The following is an 18,981-nucleotide window of genomic DNA, read 5'->3' on the forward strand; positions in this document are numbered from 1 at the left end:
AGGAACAAGGAAACCTACTACAGGTAGAACACTTATACTTACCTGAATGCAACTACTAGTACCAGCATGCATATGTGGCCAACAACGTGAGCCACGCCCAGTGGTTGCTAATAAAAACGAACTGAAATTTCAGGTGAGCCCTTCCTTGTTTGCCGTAAGCAGTCCATGATTAAGAGGCGGGGTCCTCGAAACGCGTCGGACATGGCAATTATTGAAGGCTAAAAGGATGTGTGTTGCCTCGAGGAAACCAATGCTGGGGCACTGGGAGTGCCCGCCTGAGCGCAAGGGCGTATTGGAATACAAAAATTTAACGCGGCTGCCCGAGCCGTGGTAACAGGCTTGAGCACCATTTCCAAAGTGAAAGTCTGGGGAGGAGAAGAACTCCGCTCTACAGGAACGATGTCCCATGGCGAATATTGACACACAAACTGGCAGCCTACCTACTACAGGTTACTAAAGTGCTTTTATTGACAGGAACAAGGAAACCTACTACAGGTAGAACACTTATACTTACCTGAATGCAACTACTAGTACCAGCATGCATATGTGGCCAACAACGTGAGCCACGCCCAGTGGTTGCTAATAAAAACGAACTGAAATTTCAGGTGAGCCCTTCCTTGTTTGCCGTAAGCAGTCCATGATTAAGAGGCGGGGTCCTCGAAACGCGTCGGACATGGCAATTATTGAAGGCTAAAAGGATGTGTGTTGCCTCGAGGAAACCAATGCTGGGGCACTGGGAGTGCCCGCCTGAGCGCAAGGGCGTATTGGAATACAAAAATATATATATATATATATATATATATATATATATATATATATATATATATATATATATATATATATATATATATATATATATATATATATATATATACATATATATATATATATTTATATATTTATATATATATATACATATATATATATATATATATTTATATATTTATATATATATATAAATATACATATATATAAATAATAGGCAGAGGAGTTGATTTAACGACTAGGGCGCTCGACCTCGAACCTGGGGAACCGGGTTCGAGTCTCGGCAAGGACGCTGACCATCCTGTGATTCTGGGCAAATCACTTAATCTCCCAGTGCCGAACAAAAATTATTGTGTCCTCAAGTAACGCAACTGGTGCTATGTAAAGCTCTCTGATACCCGATACCTTCGGGTCAAGTTCGCGCTGTATAAAACTTCTTAAAAAAAATGCATCCTGCCCAACCCTCTAATATACATACATATATACAGTGAGACACAGTGGCTTTATATCCCGGCTACCTCCTCTCTCCTAGGCATGTGCACAGACACAGGGCACATGACAGAGAGAGGGTCAGTCCCTGTAGTACGACATGCTTTCCTTCCCTGTGACTCTGCACACAGAGAGGGTGAACCCTCCTGGGCAGCATTAACAGCCTTGGCGTTATGTGCATATATACAATGGGCCATCCTGGGCACCCTAACCTCCCCCCTCCCATCCCCCACGCACATGCATGGGTACATTAACCTGTCCAGTGTGTGCAGTCACTACGTCCCTCCAGTCACAACCCCAGAGGATGAACATACGTTCCCAGCCCTCCCCTTGTCCATGGTGCATTATTCTGTAGGAATGTCTAAGGTGCACATATAAACGTGACGTAACACCTGTACTTCTTTTGACCCTGCCAGTGACTTGGAAGGAGTACTACCAATGGAGGGCACTGGATCTGGATTCACCTATGGCGGCCCTCCTGACTTACCCGCTAACGATCTACCACATCATCACTCACCTGGCTCCTCAGCACTGTGAGTACCAACCTCTGTCTCCTCTCATCCAGCAGAAGCAGACGTGCCCTAGAGTGAAAAGACAGGATTGTAAATGTTCTGCACTAAAATAATGCTTGTACATGCTCTGCTGGGGTGGAAAAATGGCTGCTCTCTCCATTGGTAAACAGCGTTTACTTCGCATGCGATACTTCGCATGCCATTACAACACGGTTGTCACAACGACTGTGTTAGTTTGCATACCTGTACTACGCGAGTCGGAACAACGACTTGCGTTAGGGGGGAGAATGTGTTGGATTTAAAATCCAACACCTTTCCTACTGACGGCACAGACTGGAGTTGGAATAGTAAATTATACTATTCCAACATCCAGCACCCCCTACAGCAATTTGTTGTTCCGAATTGTGTAGTAAAGGTTTGTGAACTAACAACGCAGTTGTTCTAACAACCCCGTTGTAATGGCATGCGTAGTAAATTCTTGCGAATAAACGAGTGCTATTCCTCTCCAGTGGATAGTGATGCCATGGTTACATGTCCAACTCTTTAAAGACATAGGGGGTCCTTTCAAGTTTGACAGATGCATTATTTGATCTGCGTGCCAGCCTTGTGCATCCTCACCCCATTTAGGAGTAGAGCAACAGGTTTGTTTCTGAAGGTGGTTGGGCCATCAGACGTGTCCACCTGGCGGACCATCCACCAAACGGTGGTCGGCTTCTGAGTATTGGTGGGCTCCCTCTTTTCAGTCAGGTGCATTTCTGTTTGTTTCTCAATAGAGGTTTGTTTCAGAAGATTAAACAAAGCTGCGTGGCCTTCCATGACATGGCAGCCCACACCAGCAGGAGGCTAGGCCCTCATTGGTCAAAAGATCTGATGTCTTCCGAGGTCGCCCCATTGCAGATCTCAGTTGCCTGAGGCTGGGCAGCTCTGCTCACTCGTTGTCTTTGCTTCCTGTTCTTTCATCTCAGTCCTCTTTCCTGTAGCAGAGTAGGGCTATCTTGCAATAGGACAGATATAAGTAGAAGAGCAGGTTGGTTTATTAGTGGTGGCTCCTTCCCAGGGGCTTTAGGGCACAGCCCTACCTCTTACAGAGAGCCACAAGTGCTGATTATTTAAGGGACGTGTTCATGAAAACCCGACCAGTGTGTTTTCATGAACACTGACAAGGGCGCAAGTCAGCCCCTGCAGCCTCGTCTTTAAGCTCCTCAAGACAGGATGGAGCATGAGGGGGCTGACGTGGCTGGGTCACGATACAGCTACAGTTTGAAAACACATCACTCAGGTACATCCATTGTATTTAGCAGACATACAGCGCATGCCTCCGGTAGCACAGTATAACTGTTACAATATGGCTGTCGGGGTACATATCAGTGCATCACTGGGGTCAGTAAGAAGCCTGGGGCATAATAGCTGCCTTCATCTTTTCTGTTTAAATGCTTGCCATGGGATGATGCTGATCTTCCATGCCTGGTTTTTAAGCTTACTTAATAGTGATGGCTGGAATGCTTGGATTGATCTCATCCACTGGTAAACACTCGGGCCGCATCCCAATCCATTGTTATTTTGCTCACTGTTAGAAATGGGGATCTCTGGTTGGCTAAGGCTTGCGCCAAAGCAAGGCAGAGACCACCACTCTAGTCAGGGCAAGGGAGTTACACGCCAAAGATAACCCCTGCTCGCCCCCTTGGTAGCTTAGCATGAGCAGTCAGGCTTATCCCGGAGGCATTGTGTAAAGCGTTTGCACAACACACACACACAACAGCAACAACATCCCAGGCCCCCCACAAAAGGAACTCCACACAAGGTTACATATAGAAATAGCCTTTGTATTATACCAAACATATTAGATCATAATCACACATATAAACTGTGCCAACTGGCACTGGGCAGTATTTACAGGGGATTATTTACACATGACAGGACCACGTGGGCCACTGTCAGAATCAGCACTTAGTAGAAATAGCACTTGTAATAACTGAAGCACAAAATAATAATTGTAGAACACAACCAGTAACCACTGGTAAAAGGTAGGTACACACTACGCAATACTAATCACCTTAGGCATAGATCACGCAGGAAAACATAAACTGACTAGCATAAACCATACTAGGCAAAACAACCTCCTAATCATAAAACACAGTTAGAGGTATGGGACAGGCATAAAGGCATTGCACATTACGCATAAATCACATTAGGCATAAACAGTGTGCCCCAAGCGAGGGCACCACACATGAAGACTCCCCAGGCCAACTGGCCGTCCATGGGGCTCGAACGCCCTTTGTCCCACAGTGTCAGGGCAGGCTGTGCAAGCCGCAAAAGAAGAGTGCGCAAGAGTTTTGGGCCTAAACGTGGCAGCTGGCACTAATTGCTGCGCAGCTGTAAATATCAAGATGTGGGCACCGGCACTCACTGTGCCCAAGAACGTTGCAGCTGCCCGCTCGCAAGCGGGGCAGCTGTGAATAATGGTCACACAACATGGGAACAGCCTGGACCCCTCCGGGCCCTCTTAAAGCCAGTATGCCATTGTTGGAGCCATCTAGGCTCTGGAGATCACTGTGCCCCCTGCGGGAGCCCTCTGGCTCCTAAAATAAATGTGCCACCGAGGTTGCAGCGGCCCAAAACCGCGGCGCCGCTGTCAAAGTCAGCCTTACACTGGGGCACTACCAAAGGTAAAGGGGGACACCACTGGCCCTTGGGACCCCCACTGGGGCCCTTTAATCAACTGTTCCCCAACGTTGGAGCGGCCCGCTCTCCCATGGGTCTGCTCAGCGAACAAGGCACACAACAGCAGAGGAGCCCTCACTCACCTGACTCTCTGCTGGAGTGGGGGAGAGTCCTTCTTTGGTCCTCTCGGTCGGAGCCTCGGATTCTCCAACACACTGGTTGCCCGGGACACTCCTCCTGTCTCCCTGGCAGGCGCTGGGGACAGCTGTAAGGGAGCATGTACAGCTCCAACTTCCTCTGCGGTGGCAGGGCTCTCCTCTCCACCCGAAAGCCCCGCGTACTTTGTAGACTTCCTTGGGCACAGTCCAATGCTGGGTAGGCTCCCTCCTGGACTCTTCTTCAAGGCAGCCTTTTCCTTGTTGCACCGGAGCACGGGGTGGGCTCCCGTCTAATGCCGGCTTTCCTGCCTTTTACTTCCGGGTCGCCGCAGGCAGAGCGGCGGCCCTCAGGGTTTCAATGCTTTGCGGCTGCAGGCGGTAATACGGGGTAGGCTCCCGTTTTTCAAGACACAGTCCCTGGCGGGGTGGGCACCCGCTAGGGGTATTTACGAAGTACAAAGTCCCTGGCGGGCAGGTTGCGGGGTAGGCACCCACTCGGTTTTTCAGTCGAGAGATGCAGGGTGGGCACCTGCTTGAGGACGACAAAGCCCAATCCAGCAGGGCATAGACAGAGCGCTCACCAGGGCACAAATCCAGCACTCTGTCCAGGAACAAACAAAGCTCTTCTTCTCCCCATTGCAGAAAATAAAGCGCTCCCAGGTGCTAAAGTCCAAGAAAGAGTCTTTGAATGAAGGGGGGCAGAGGCTGGGCCCGGGTCCAGCTCACAGGGCCCTCCAGCAGGGAGGCAGCACCTAGTGGTGTTTCCTCCTGGCGCTCAGTAGCAGGCCCCCCTCAAGTCAGGATCAGAGAAAACAACATCCATGGGGCCACAGTCCCTTTTTATACACACATTTCATTTGTCTGAAGCTGTAGGGCAAGGGGAGAACCAGTTACAACTGGTTCTGGAGCACTTTGTTTTGCTCAGCCCCTCTCCCTATTCACAGGACAGGCTAGGGACATCAGACGCACCACAGGGGGTGGAGCCAGCATTGTGGAGGGAAGGCACAGCCCTATTCAGGTCCCAGGTGCAGCTCCTCCCTCCCATCTACATGAAGATCTCCCTATTCACCACCAGCCAGGCACACCAGCCAGCTCCAGCCAATCACAAGCCAGACAGTCAATTCACATTCACTGCACACAGAAATGCCAACTTCTAAAAGTGGCACTTCTCCACTAGTCACATTAAATCTGTGCACACCGTCGCGCAGCATTTATTCTCAAGAGTTTGCACATACCAAACTCGCCTCTGCACTCCTCTCACATCAGGAACTACCATGGACACACATATCCCCCATGCATTCCTATGGGAGGGCAGGCTAATCTCACCACACAGAGTGTGCACGCACTTTACACTGGGACACAGTGTTCAAGTGCACGGAAGCCAAAAACAACTAACATCAGGTCACATTTAAAAGCAAAAAGTGTAGGGGTGGACCTACCAGAAGGGCCCAGTCCAACAGTCACCGTGCCACCTCAGTTTGGACCCAGCCATATGCAAATCAGTCTCTTGACCCTGCTCCAATGGTGACAGTCAAGCCTGAACTGCCAGGCCAGGTCCTCCCTGGACTGGACCACAAGCATCCCAGGACTAGTTTTGCCCTGGTTAAACGGGGTCCAAACTGGAATGACCTGGTGAGCAAAAAAACGATGGATTTAGGTCCAAACCTCTGTACTGGGGTGAATGTTTGACATTGTTCGCACCCAGTCTGCTACCATGGTCATGCAGCTGGTGCACTTGGTTCTGCTGGTGTTTGCTTTGTCCGTCAGAGAGGAGATGTGTTGGGTCTCATCATTGTAGGAGATGACGGTGTTTCTGCTGCAAACATTAATCTGAGAACTTAAGTTGCAGCCCAGAGTTCTGCCAGGAGACCAGAGGCCTCCTTTGCAGCTCATTGATCATGGAAAATCCTCCTTTCTGAAGGAAGCGCTACATCCGCAGGAGGGTGAACCACTGCGTTTTACTCCACCATGAACTTAGCATGAAGAAGGAAGCATCACTGGTGGGTTCTTCGTCGTATTTAGTAGATCCTCCAGAAACCGGCCATGTAATTTACCGCGCAGCTCCGACAAGGGATATCAGTGCGGATGCAGAATTCCTTCGGCTGGAATGAAAGCCCGGCCTCCTGCAGCTCTCGGGTGCTGGCATGTGTCGAGGAAGGGCAGCTGGTCCTCCGCAATGCTCCGGAGACTGATTGGGAATGAAGAATTCTCCACCAGGGTGTCCGCTCCATGGATCCATCCTCCTACTCTTGACCAGCTTGTCCCTCATGGTTGGTCTCCATTGGAACCTCAGACTCAGACTTGGAAGGTTTCTGAATATTCCATTCATGGTCCTTCGCTTCCCGCGACCCTGATCTGCCTACGACAAATAGGGGCCTCGCTACGCGGTCCCTTTCAGTTCCAATGTAATCTGTAACAGTAGTGACTTGTCCTACAGGAATCGATCAGAATTGTTTAAAAGCCCTCGGAGATATCAGAAGCTGAAAGCAGCGGGTATGTCTGGGCAAACATCTTTGGGAGAATGAGGAATTACTAAGTGAATCAGACACAGAGTTATCCATTCTCCCGGTAATTCCCCATTTTCCAAGGGATTGTCATGGTTTCAGCTAGAATCCAAATGAATCCTGGAGCATTAGGGTATCAAGCTCCCGGTATCATTGACTCCAGGAGTATGGAATGAACACCTCCTCATGGGGCCCTTGTAAAGAGTCCCCGGGGGTGCTGCTTCCATAGGATAAATATCTTCATACCAGGTGTTTTAAAAGTATCTGTGTGGGTTCTTGTAATCCATCTGATTTGATTTCTTTTTCATTAGGATGCTTGGACATTGGACATTGATTTTTTCAGGTGTTCACTCCCTTGCTTATTAGACTGTGCCTGCCTACCACCCTCAAAAGAGATCTGACCTCAGCCTCTTGGCAGAGATGAGGGTGCACTTTTATCCATCGTTCTCACCGTGTGCTGGGCACGCTCACCCTCATTTGGCAGGAGCTCAGGCCTAGTGTGTTTGAAGCCAAGCGAGTTCCCATGTACTCATGACTGGTTTTAGACTCTCATTCCTGGACCACATGGCCACTTGCCTTGAGCTGCTGATGCCGCCCCACATGGAGGGTTCCACTCATCATCCTGTGACCAACATGTCCCAAGATTGACTTCTACTGGCCTCAGCTTGCAATTATGGGCAGAACTGAGTAAAGAGCACTTACATTAGAAGGATCATTCACCTCAAGTGGGATTTGGACCACTGAAGCTAGAATGTGTGAGAATCCACTGAGTGTAGGAGGCCAGGGAAGAAGAGGTGAGCCAGACTCACTGAAGTGTATAAATGTGATAGTTACTTAACTTGTACTCTGTAGATTGTCCGACTGTTAATCCTTATTCACCTACATTTTTCTCTTAGTTCCTGAGCTCAACATCCTGAACAAGCAGTCCCTGAAGATCCACATTATTGAGGCGCACAAGGAGCTGGACCTCATCATGGTGTTCTGGGTAGGTGGATCAATCAATAAATCAATCAGGGATTTGTGAAGCGCACTACTCACCCGTGAGGGTCTCAAGGCACTTGGGGGAGGGGGTGGGCAGCTCAGATTCAGCGGAAGAGCCAGGTCTTGAGGCTCCTCCTGAAGGTGTGCAGAGTGGGGGAGCATCTGATTTTTTTTTGTAAACAAATTTGTATTGCCTTTTACACGTCATGTGGCATATCCCTTTAGGGTGTCAATGTACAGTAGACAGGGGAAAAAAGAAGGAAACACATCCGAATCACTATACTCGATGTTACACGTGCTTGGCCCCATTCATGCACGTTAACTATAATGATCACATTGCTGTCTCCTAGCGGTACACCATATATGCAAGATATACCCCACTCCCCCTCTTCCAACAATAAGACAATGAATCAAAACTTCCCCCGCCCCACCTCCCCGCACTGCTGTCTCCCCTCGACTACTGTTCAGCTTAGTTAGTAGGCTCTTTGGCACGCGAGGCGTGAGTAATGGGAGTGGGGAGCATCTGATGTTGATCAGCAGCTTGTTCCAGGCCTTTGACGCAATGTAGGAGAAGGCTCTTCCCAGCTCTGGTTTTACGGATGCGCAGGATTTCTGCGAGGGTGAGGTCGGCGGAGCAGAGGTTTTTCTTGGGTGCGTGGAAGGAGACTCATACGTTGATGTATTGGGGTCCGGTGTTGTGGAGGGATTTGTAGTTGTGAGTAAGTAGCTTGAAGGTTATAATACTAATAGGAAAGGAGCATATCCCCTTCTTTCAATGTTATCAATCAATTATTGAATTTCTCAAAGAAAGTCCAGTCCACAGGTCATGTTTTCAGTTCCAAAGTATTTTTGTTCCTAATTTTTTAAGAAAGAACATCATGTAATGTCATTCATTTAATCTCATGAAATCTTTTCAGACAATTTCATCAAAGCTTCACAGCCTACGCGTTTCATCCTAACCTGGACTTCATCAGGGCTTTTTCAATTCTTTTTGGAACTTTATTCATATCACAAGTCAAACATGCATCTTTTTTTAGCACTCCCATGAATAACCTCTTTATTTCATGTAATTAAATTCTTATACATTCTTCACGATCAATCCGTGATCGACGTCCTGATTTTCACACTATCTCATTCACAAATACTGTGTTCTTGTTTCACATTAACAGTTTTTGCTCAGTCCGCACGATCTTCCTTATTCCATATTCTGTAGTCCTCTATTTCACAATTACAAGTGCTGCATTCTTCTCTACTTCTGTAAGTCATTCCCGTGAGCAGCTGGTCCGATAAATCCCGCCTTCCTAAGAGGTTATTCATGGGAGCGCTTAAAAAATATGCATGTTTGACTTGTGATATGAATAAAGGTCCAACAAGAATTGAACAAGACCTGATTAAGTCTGGGTTAGGACGAAACTCGTAGGCTGAAAAGATTTGATGAAATTGTCTGAAAAGATTTGATAAAATTGAATGAATGACGTTATATTATATGATGTTCTTTCTTCAATAAATTTGGAACAAAAATTCTATGGAACTGAAAAAATGGCCTATGGACTGGACTTTCTTTGAGAAATTCAATAATTGATTGATAGAATTGAAAGAAGGGGATACGTTCCTTTCCTATTGGTATTGTTTCATTGAGGATTGTGGCCTGTCCGAGTGATCCACTAGGAGTTGAGCGTTGCTATTTGAATTGAGAACAATATTATCCAAGAACAACGACTTGTACGCACATGTGTCAAGCCCTCACCACCCAGGGTTCATTTAATGATAGCTTGAAGGTTACTCTCTTCTCGACGGGGAGCCAGTGGAGGTCTCGCAGGTGTCTGTGATGTGTTCGTGTCATGTGGTGGGGTGCGGAGGACGAGTCTGGCTGCGGTGTTCTGGATGGTCTGGAGTTTGCGTAGCAGGGATTTGTTAATTCCGGTGTAGAGGGCATTTCCGTAGTATAGTCTGCTTGTTATGAGTGTGTGGGTGACGGTCTTTCTGGAGTCTGGGGGAATCTACTTGAAGGGCTTGCGAAAGATGCGGAGGGTGTTGAAATAGGTGGAGGAGACGGCGTATATCTTTCAGGTCATGGTGAGAGAGGAGTCAAGCATGATGCCGAGGTTCCATGCGTGGCACGTGGGAGTTGGGCAGTTGCTGAGGTCGGCCAGCCCCCAGGTGTTGTCCCATGCTGAGGGGGTGGGGCCGAGTTGAGCTTCAGGCAGCTGCTGCTCATCCAGGATGCGATGTCTTCCATTCCTTCCTGGAAGCTGAGTCTGGTGGTGTGGGATCCTTCGTGAGGGAGAGGATGAGCTGGGTATCATTGGCGTAGGATACCATGCTGAGTCCAGGCTGTCTGATGATGGCGGTGAGAGGGGCTAAGGGGCTAAGTAGATGTTGAAGAGCGTGGGGCTGAGCCAGGATCCTTGGGGTACTCCGCAGTTGATCTCTGTGGGTTCGGAGAGGAAAGGCGGGAGTCTGATCCTTTGGGTTCAGCTGGTGAGGAAGGACGGAATCCAGTCGAGGAACATCCTTGTCCTTGCTGCGCCAGTGTTCTGAGTATGAGGACCCTGGCACCCCCCCCCCCCCCCCGAGCCTGCGCATATTCTGTGTAAGAGAACCTGAAACCCCTCGCCCACCCAGAGTCTGAGCATGGTCTGTGTATGAGAAACATGAACCACCCCCCCCCCCCCCAAGTCTAAGCTAGTTCTCTGTTTGAGAAGCCTAAACCCCCCCTCCCCGGAGTCTGAGCATGTTCTGTGCAGTGAGTCCTTCATGCTCTGCGTTTAGAAGGTGTTCTAGGTACAAAGAAGCCCTTACTGGTCTGATGGTGGTGTTATGAGTATGGTGAGCCCTGTGTTTAGGAGGTGTTCTCAGTATGAGACACCCTTCTTGGTCTCATGGTGTTCTGAGTATGATGAGCGCTTGATGCCCTGTGTTTAGAAGGTGTTCTGGGTACAAGGAATAATTATGCTAAAGCAAATTCTGCGCCCCCCCTAGTGTTGAATATGCGGAGCACTTCCTGACCTGGGTTAACATCGTGGTCTGGGTGAGATGAGCCCTTCTTGTCCTGAATCTGTTCCTATTTCAAGAGGAGCTTTTCCTGTTCTTAAAATGTGTCCCACGTGAGGAGCCTTTCCTGGTTGTGCAGTGTTTCAGATACGAGGGGCCCTTCCAGCCCTGGGTTCTCTGGGTGGTTTGATGAAAGCTCTTTCCAGTCTGAAAGTATTTCGGGTATGGTGCTGCGTTCCTGGTGTGGGAGTCTTGGCGCTACGAGAGGAGATGTCTCGGTCCTAGGGTTCAAGGTGTTCTAAGAATGCCTTGATTCAGATGCAGTGAGCGTGAAGCTGCTTCCTTTCCTGTTAAGTGCCTAAACATTTAAGAAAACATCCTGAAGTCTACCCCCACACAGGGGTCTGCAGGGAATATTTAACTCATCCTGTCCTTAACCTCATGGCAAGGTCTTGACACCTGCTGTCTCTTGATTTGCATCTTCAATGTCTATATGTCATCTCTTGCTGAAATTGGAAGGAAGTGGGGCTTTGGCCTCTGCTCCTATGCAGATGACACACAGCTGTAGGTGGCCCTGGATGAAAAAACAGATATTATTAAATCCAAACTGCATAATTGTCTTTTGGATATGGCCCAGTGGATGCACAAACATCGCCTGAAACTGAACGCCAGAAAATCCGAGATCCTTCTGTTTGGCAACGCCAAACGTGTGTGGGATGCGACGTGGTGGCCACCCTCACTTGGTATGGCCCCCATCCCGAAACAACACGCAAGGAATCTGGGCGTCATTATGGATGACGCATTGTCCATGAAAGACCATGTGCGATCCCTTTGTGGCAAAGGCTTCTCCATTTTGAAGCTTCTTCCCAGACTATTTCCCTGGATACCCCTGGATTGTAGACGTTCCGTCACTCAAGCCTTGTTAGTGAGCCGTCTGGACTACGGCAACGCGCTGTTTGTGGTCATGAACGAGTATCTGTTCTCACGCTTACAAGTACTCCAGAACTCGGCGGCTAAACTTATCTGCAATTAAGGCAAGTTCGACTCTACCTCGGAGTGCCTGAAGAAACTGCACTGGCTGCCGATGCGCCAGAGAGCGGTCTTCAAACTGCTTGGTCATGCCCACAAGGCCCTCCATAAGACAGGTCCTACGATTCTCCAGGGGAAGATTGAACTTTACGTCCCCACAAGAAATCTGCGTTCACTCCAGTCTGCCCTCGCCAGAACTAAACGCATATATAAAACATGGACCGGGGGTCGCTCATTCTCTTACCTGGCAGCAAAGAAATGGAATGAGCTCCCTCAAGACCTAAGACTTACCACTAACTACCTCCTGTTTCGAAAAAAACGAAAAACCTTCCTCTTTCCCAAACCTTAAGGACCGCCTTAGTGCTAACTGGTGGTAGTCTCAGTCCAGGTATAAGCGCCCTGATATCCCTCAGGATGAGTGTTGCGCTCTACAAATACCGCAAATAAAAAAATAAAAGAGTAGGCTGCTCAGTACTGACAGCAGTATGATTCTTCATTCATACTCTCACTGGAAGAGCTTGGTTCTGTAATAGAAGGAGGCCTGTAGCCCTTGCACACCTGCATTGGAGCCCGGAACTGGAATATCGGAGTGTACTCTGGTGAACATTGAGGTGCAAAGGTAGAGCCGTACAAGAGTAGAGCTGTGCAATAGCAGGACTGAGGCCCAGAGGAAGAGTAGCGTGTTGACCCAGTACTTGAATAGTAGGTGTTACTCCAAGTCAGGGTTGAAATCCACTGGCAGAGCTGTGTGTGGGTCCAGTCTCGGAATAGCAGGATCTACTGCGGCAAGATTGAGGTGTCATGGAAGACCAGTCTGTGGGGAGCTGGAATAGCAGAGAGGGTTGAAGGACAGGATTGAGGTGCACGGGGAGGGCTGTGTGGGGGTCCCAGTACAAGAATAGAAGAGTGTGTGTACTTCTGGCCAGTAGTGAGATGTATGGGCCAAGCCCGGGTGAGGGCAGGTGGCAGAGATCTCTGTGGGATCAGAGGGGCAGGTGATGGGAGAGAACTGCTCAGTTGCCTGGTTTCGATGGCTGCGAAGGAAGCATACTTCTGTCAGTCAGTGTAAAAGTTGCCCTTCCTCGAAGTGTCCAGTTACTAACCCCAGTTCCTCCCTCACAGGAGTTAGCCATCTTGTTGCCACACGTGGCCCTGGAGCTGCACTTCGTTGGGGATGCCCTGCCCCAGGAGGTCGATGAGGAACACTTTGACCTACAAAGAAAGGTATGAACGACAGAACCGGGGCAAGGCGATGGAGGTGGGAGAATAGGGAGCAGTAATGTTGTGTCCCCGCGTGTGCTGGAGCTGGACATCAGTACCGTCACGGCTGGTTCTCCAGTGCTGGAATCATCCCTAGACTTGCACACTTCCTTCACTTTGTCAGTAGAATATTGAGCATTTGGGCTTACGCAGAATCCAACAAAGGTTCTCCAGCACTGCAATCTGCAGTAGACTTGCATGCGTCATTAACCTTTGCCCACACTGTGGAATAATGAGCATGTGAATCTATGTACTACATAATACTACATGTTTCATAAAAACAGCTTGGTTTGGGGATTCTCAAGTTTAAGGTAAACTCTTGAGGGCATATTTACAAGAAACTGACGCAACACAGCTCTGCAAGCAAGCTTGCCCTACAACACTGTGCGTCATATTTACAACAATACAACGCATCCCTGTCCTTTCCTTTGTGCTGGCGCACAATGGCTGTCTCGCGCCAACGCAGGCTCCCTTGCACCATGGTGCAAGGGTGTATTCGGTGGAGGAATTATTGTTTTTGAGAGGGCAAGGACACCTTCCAGCACAAAAACAATCAATGGAGGTGTCTTCAACCCTCTATGTGTGATGCTGAATGCAAAATGCTGCACACATAAAAAGAGTTAAAAGCGAGGAGAAATAAAGATATGTTCCTTGTTATGCTTCCCCAGAGGCTTTCAACGCATTCCCAGGTTTAAAAGTCCTTGTAAAATTGGGAATACATCAAAATCCATAGGTGTTGCATGGGAACACCCATCGCAACGCCCACGGACCGCCACATTAACACAAGGCAGCGACTTGTGCTGCTTTGCCTTACTTAATATCTACGAGGCCTTCAAAAGACCATGTAAAGTGGCTTTGTGTGATTTAGTAAACATGGACCTGCAATGCTGCTGCATCAAGAAAAATGATGCTGCGGCGGCGCAGGCTCCTTGTAAATTTGCCCTTTTGTGCATAGATCGAACACGTCTTATGACTTCGGAGTCTGAGACCCCTGAAGCTCCTCCTTCGGTCGCACAGGTTCAGAAGGATGCCGTTAGAAGCGGTGCATTACTCACGTATCTCCCTTGCGTCCTGTACGTTGAGTATCTTGCTATCCCTGGAGTCAAGGCTCCATCTTCAGTCGCTGGACTCGGATAATCCTGGCAGTAGCCAGACTTCATGCAAAGGCGTGTCTTTCCTAGGCTTTCTACTTCCCTTTACTGCAGCTTACTCTCCCACGAGTGAGTGATGAAGGGATGAACCTTCGGCTCTTTTGATCTTGCAGGGCCTTAGCTGAAGCTCAGGTGGTCAGAACCTGTAGATGGCTCCTTATTCTCCTCTTTGGGCCCGATTCACAAAGGTACAGTTAGACCAAAAGTTTAAGTTAGACCAAAAGTCTAACGTTACTACTAATACTATTTGTCATTGTTACATTTAGGTCCCTACGGCCAAATGTGTGATGCATTTTACCAGTCGCAAACGTCCCATTGGGCCATTTGCAACCGGTAAAATGCCATTTTCCTATGTACCAACCCTATTTTGCTAGTTGAAAACCTATTATCGACTTGCAAAATAGGGCTTGCAAGTCGCTATTAGGAATGGGTGTGTGAAGGGTGTCCATCCTGAATAGCGAGTCGCACTGGTATGTATGAATGTTTTGTGCCCGGTAATGCAGTCGCAAAACATTTGCGGATTACCACCAATTTCAAATTGGTGGTAAGCCATTTGCAACTGGAAGGGGTCCCCAAGTGCCCCCTCCCCTATGGATTGGGGACGCCAACAATTTTTCCAAGCAGGCAGTGGTCCCCTCTAAAAAAATTAAAAGAAAGCTTTTCATTTTGTTTTTGAAATTCATTCTGTTTTCTTTTGAGGAAAACGGGCTGCCTTTAAAAAGAAACTGCTTTATTTAAAAAGCAGTCACAGACATGGTATTCTTCTGACCACAGCAGGCCACCATGAGTGCCGGGCATTCCAGATGGGTCCCAAATTGCAACCTCCCTCATGAATATTAATGAGGCACATCCCTCGTGACCCATTTGGCAATCGCAAACAGTGTCTGAGACACTGTTGCATATCAGGTTTTGTGACTCGCAATTTGTGAATCGCAAAACCTGACGTCGTACATGTGGCCCCAAGTGGGCAGATAGAAGTGCTGATGCCTGTTACAGGTTACTTGTGACCTGTAGCTCTTCACAGGAGTTCTCTTTCTTAAGCGCTCCCTGCTCTCAGATATTCTGCAGGAGGACCAGGGGCGTGGCTTGGTCAGAAAAGCTGGGGGTAAGAGCTTCAGATTTTCCATCAATCAGGGGTGCATATAATGTTAAACAAACATTACATGACAAGCAAGGTGCATGAGAGGGGCCAAAGGGGCAGCAAACGGAGAGAGGAATGCGGATTGGTTGGAGTACTGAGAGAAAGCACAATATTTTGTAAAATAACCGTTTTTGAAGAGTTCAAACCAGAGACAGTTCTCCTTCTCCGAGGTGGGTATTTAGCCATGGCTGAAATCTGCACCTCTGGGCCGGAAGCTCCGCCTCCAAGCCGCAAGCTCCGCCTCCGGGCTGTAAGCTCCGCCCCAAGCCGGAAACTCCGCCTTTGGCCGGAATTTACGGCCCGAGTGCGGACGTAAAGTTAGTAGTCTTAAATCTATTCTGTGAATACCGAAAGTAGTAAGTTCATTCTGTGAATCCCGAAAGTAGTAAGTTTAATCTGTGAATCCCGAAAGTAGTAAGTGCATTCTGTGAATACCAAATAGTAGTAAGTTTAGGATTTAGTCTTAAGTTCATTCTGTGAATCGTGCCCCCTTGGTTTACAACTATTTCAGATCGAGGACAAGCCATAGTCGCTGCTTATATATCTTATGCAATGAACAACCATTGGCAAAGCCAATAGTCCTGACTTCTAGAAGGTGTAATGTCACTTGTTGTATCCTATATCTCAATGCAATGACAGAAACAGCAAAATACAAGTAGGGCGGTACACGAGGCTAAGCACAGATTTTCAGCTTACGTTTTTTTAAGACAGGCCCTTAATTGCATTGATCCCCTCCCCCCTCTCTCAATTTTTTCATTCCATGTAAACATGTAAAGCCCTGGGACCCCTCATCCCTTGTGCAGTTGTCGCAGCCCTCATTCATCACCACTATAAACCCAGGTTTCATGAGTCGTGTTACTCTCAGCGCCCACTGGAGGGCAGTGTTGACTCACAGATCTCCCTGGAGGCACCGGAGCCGGTTTTCAGAGGCCTCGCCAAGTGACACTACCACAGTCGACGTCCGCCTGGCACGTGAACACTGCTTCCATGACACTTTCCAAGAACGTACTCAAGGCTATTGGAGCGCTTTACATGAGCACCAGTTACGTTACACAAGGACACATTCATTTAAATTTTTTTTGGTAGGCTCAGGGAGGGTAAGTGATTTGACCAGAATCACATTATGTTGAGCCGATGCCGAGACTCAACCTGGTTTCCCAGCTCCAAGGTTGGCAGCTCTGGCCGTTAGGCCACATCCACGCCCCTTAGTGGGCGTCGGCAGTTCAAAGCCTCAGAAAACAAGCTGGAAAACCACTATTTGTTGCCTTTTATCTGCTCGTCTTTCCTGCCACTGAGTGATATCGGCTCCTCACTGGCAGACTGTGTGATTAGAGCCGGTGTTGTGTGTCACAGGGTGGCACCATGTGAGTTCACAGGTCTGAAATTGTGAGGCTGTGCATTAAACATCCCTGAGGCCTGCGGTCTTGAGATTATCTCAGTCACTCCTCTTAGGTTCACTCCTGTGACGGGCGCCCTTTTTCTCTCCAAATCTCGCCCATCTGCACCTTACACCTCATCTCCTTCTTCAACGCCCTCTTTTCACTCTCTCCCGAATGCACTTCCTCGCGTCTGCTTCACTTCACCCCCAAACACTCAATGCACCCACGCACCTTTAAGCACAGCATTTTCTTTTACTTTTGCCTTGTCAATATTTTTACAACTGTGCACCTCCTTTCACACATTTTTTTGCATAAAATCGCAATTGCAATTGGAATACTGACCATTGCTCTGTGCACTCTGCAGAGAGGCCAAGCATTGGATGATCATGTAATCTGAACACCTTTCTGACCCACTGACTGGCACAGTGAACCTACTTCTGAACATTCTATGCTGATTTTTCTATGTTGTTAGGGCTCTGACGACGCTCCAGAATATACGAAAAATTGAATTTAAAAAACTAGACACGGCAGGCCCAGTGACTTTCCGAGCCAATGATTTGGAATGAAAATTAATCCTGCTTCGACACCTGGTAAACCACCCCCGCCCCCGCCTTTACCTTGGGCTGTGGAATGAGATGTCACCCCCCTGGGCTAAAGCAGGCAAGTTAGGAACATGCTTTGAAAGTAATTTATCATCCGCCCCATTACTATGCTACCAATCTGCATTCCATCGTCTTCTGGAAGAGATTCTGCTGTTCCTCGAATGCCCTCTGATGATCTCTGTGATCCTCACCATAGTCCTGCCCTGTCTCGACAAACCAGCGATGTTCCCTGCAAAACGGCGATAGCCTCGCTATCTCTGGAATTTTTATCGCCCTGGAGAAACACGTTGTTAATAACGCGCTACCAGGGCGATAAATTCCAGGGATAGCCTGCGATAATGAAATTATCGCTAAGCACGGCCAGCGATAATTATATCTGGCCGTTGATAATATGCCCCTAAAACCTTTACACAAGGCGCTGATTGGCTGCTCACCTACATACGTCACAACCCTGAGTGTCCTGGCACTGCCTGACCAGCAGCCCCCGGTCTGCTGATTGACGCGTCCCGACTCCCTGCCTGACCGAGTACAAGAAACATGGCGGCCAAACCTTCCATGTTTGGTGGCACCCAGATGTTACAAGACCCCTCCACTCAAGTGTCTCAACCTGGCACGCCCCCTTCACCCTTCCCCTGCAGGACTATGTGCTTTAAGGATTTGTCCGCATGTGGGACATTGCAGGCGCCTTCAACTCACCCCTCTTACCTGACGGGTCACCTGGTCCCACATTACCAAGTTCTGCAAAGCGCTATCTGCTAATCCATGTATGTCTCACAACCAAAGCACTTTGAGGGCAACTTTGGGTGCTCAGAATACCCTCCAGATAAATAAATAAATACATATGTATATATTCAGTAACATTTGCCTTGGATAGACACATTTATGTATGAATTTAAAAATGGCGCAATACCTCAGCATCCCTGGCTCGCCTCCATGTAATCCAGTATGAGGCAGCCTTGGCTCCAAGGACACCAGCCCTACTCTTTGAGTAAAGCCCCCTCCCTCCTCATGATGGTCCTGTCCGCAGACCAGGCCCAACTCAAGCACAAACTCTGCTATATTGGCCAGGACTGGGAGGGACGCAGGAGCTAAAGCCAGGGAGCAGGGCGTGGTGTGATGCCATTACCAGGCAAGGAACTGACACGTCAGGTCAACTTCCATCCCTCGCTTCAGTTGAGCACAATATGAGATTTAGGCGGAAATAATAAAGAGCCAAAAAACTGAAGATTATAAATACATCCAACACTGAACGTTACCTTGACAGAAAAAAACCAGCAGAAAGCCAAGCGGTGAGATCTAGTACATCTTAGAAGCCAACACTCTAGACCCAAACACACCCTCTGATGAAGTCTTGT

The 18,981-nt window shown here is 48.4% G+C and overlaps 1 protein-coding gene across 1 annotated transcript in view; it reads left to right on the forward strand.

Annotated features, from left to right (window-relative positions):
* ZMYND15 (zinc finger MYND-type containing 15) overlaps positions 1–18,981 on the forward strand; it is a 77,108-nt gene that overhangs the window by 20,432 nt on the left and 37,695 nt on the right. Inside the window, exons 7-9 of the mRNA XM_086946633.1 lie at positions 1,671–1,787; positions 7,986–8,074; positions 13,216–13,317. Coding sequence (XP_086802759.1) covers positions 1,671–1,787; positions 7,986–8,074; positions 13,216–13,317 — 308 coding nt within the window. The remainder of the gene's footprint in view (positions 1–1,670; positions 1,788–7,985; positions 8,075–13,215; positions 13,318–18,981) is intronic.

This window comes from Lissotriton vulgaris, chromosome 12 (genome assembly GCF_964263255.1).
Source record: "Lissotriton vulgaris chromosome 12, aLisVul1.2, whole genome shotgun sequence".
Lineage (NCBI taxonomy): Eukaryota > Metazoa > Chordata > Amphibia > Caudata > Salamandridae > Lissotriton > Lissotriton vulgaris.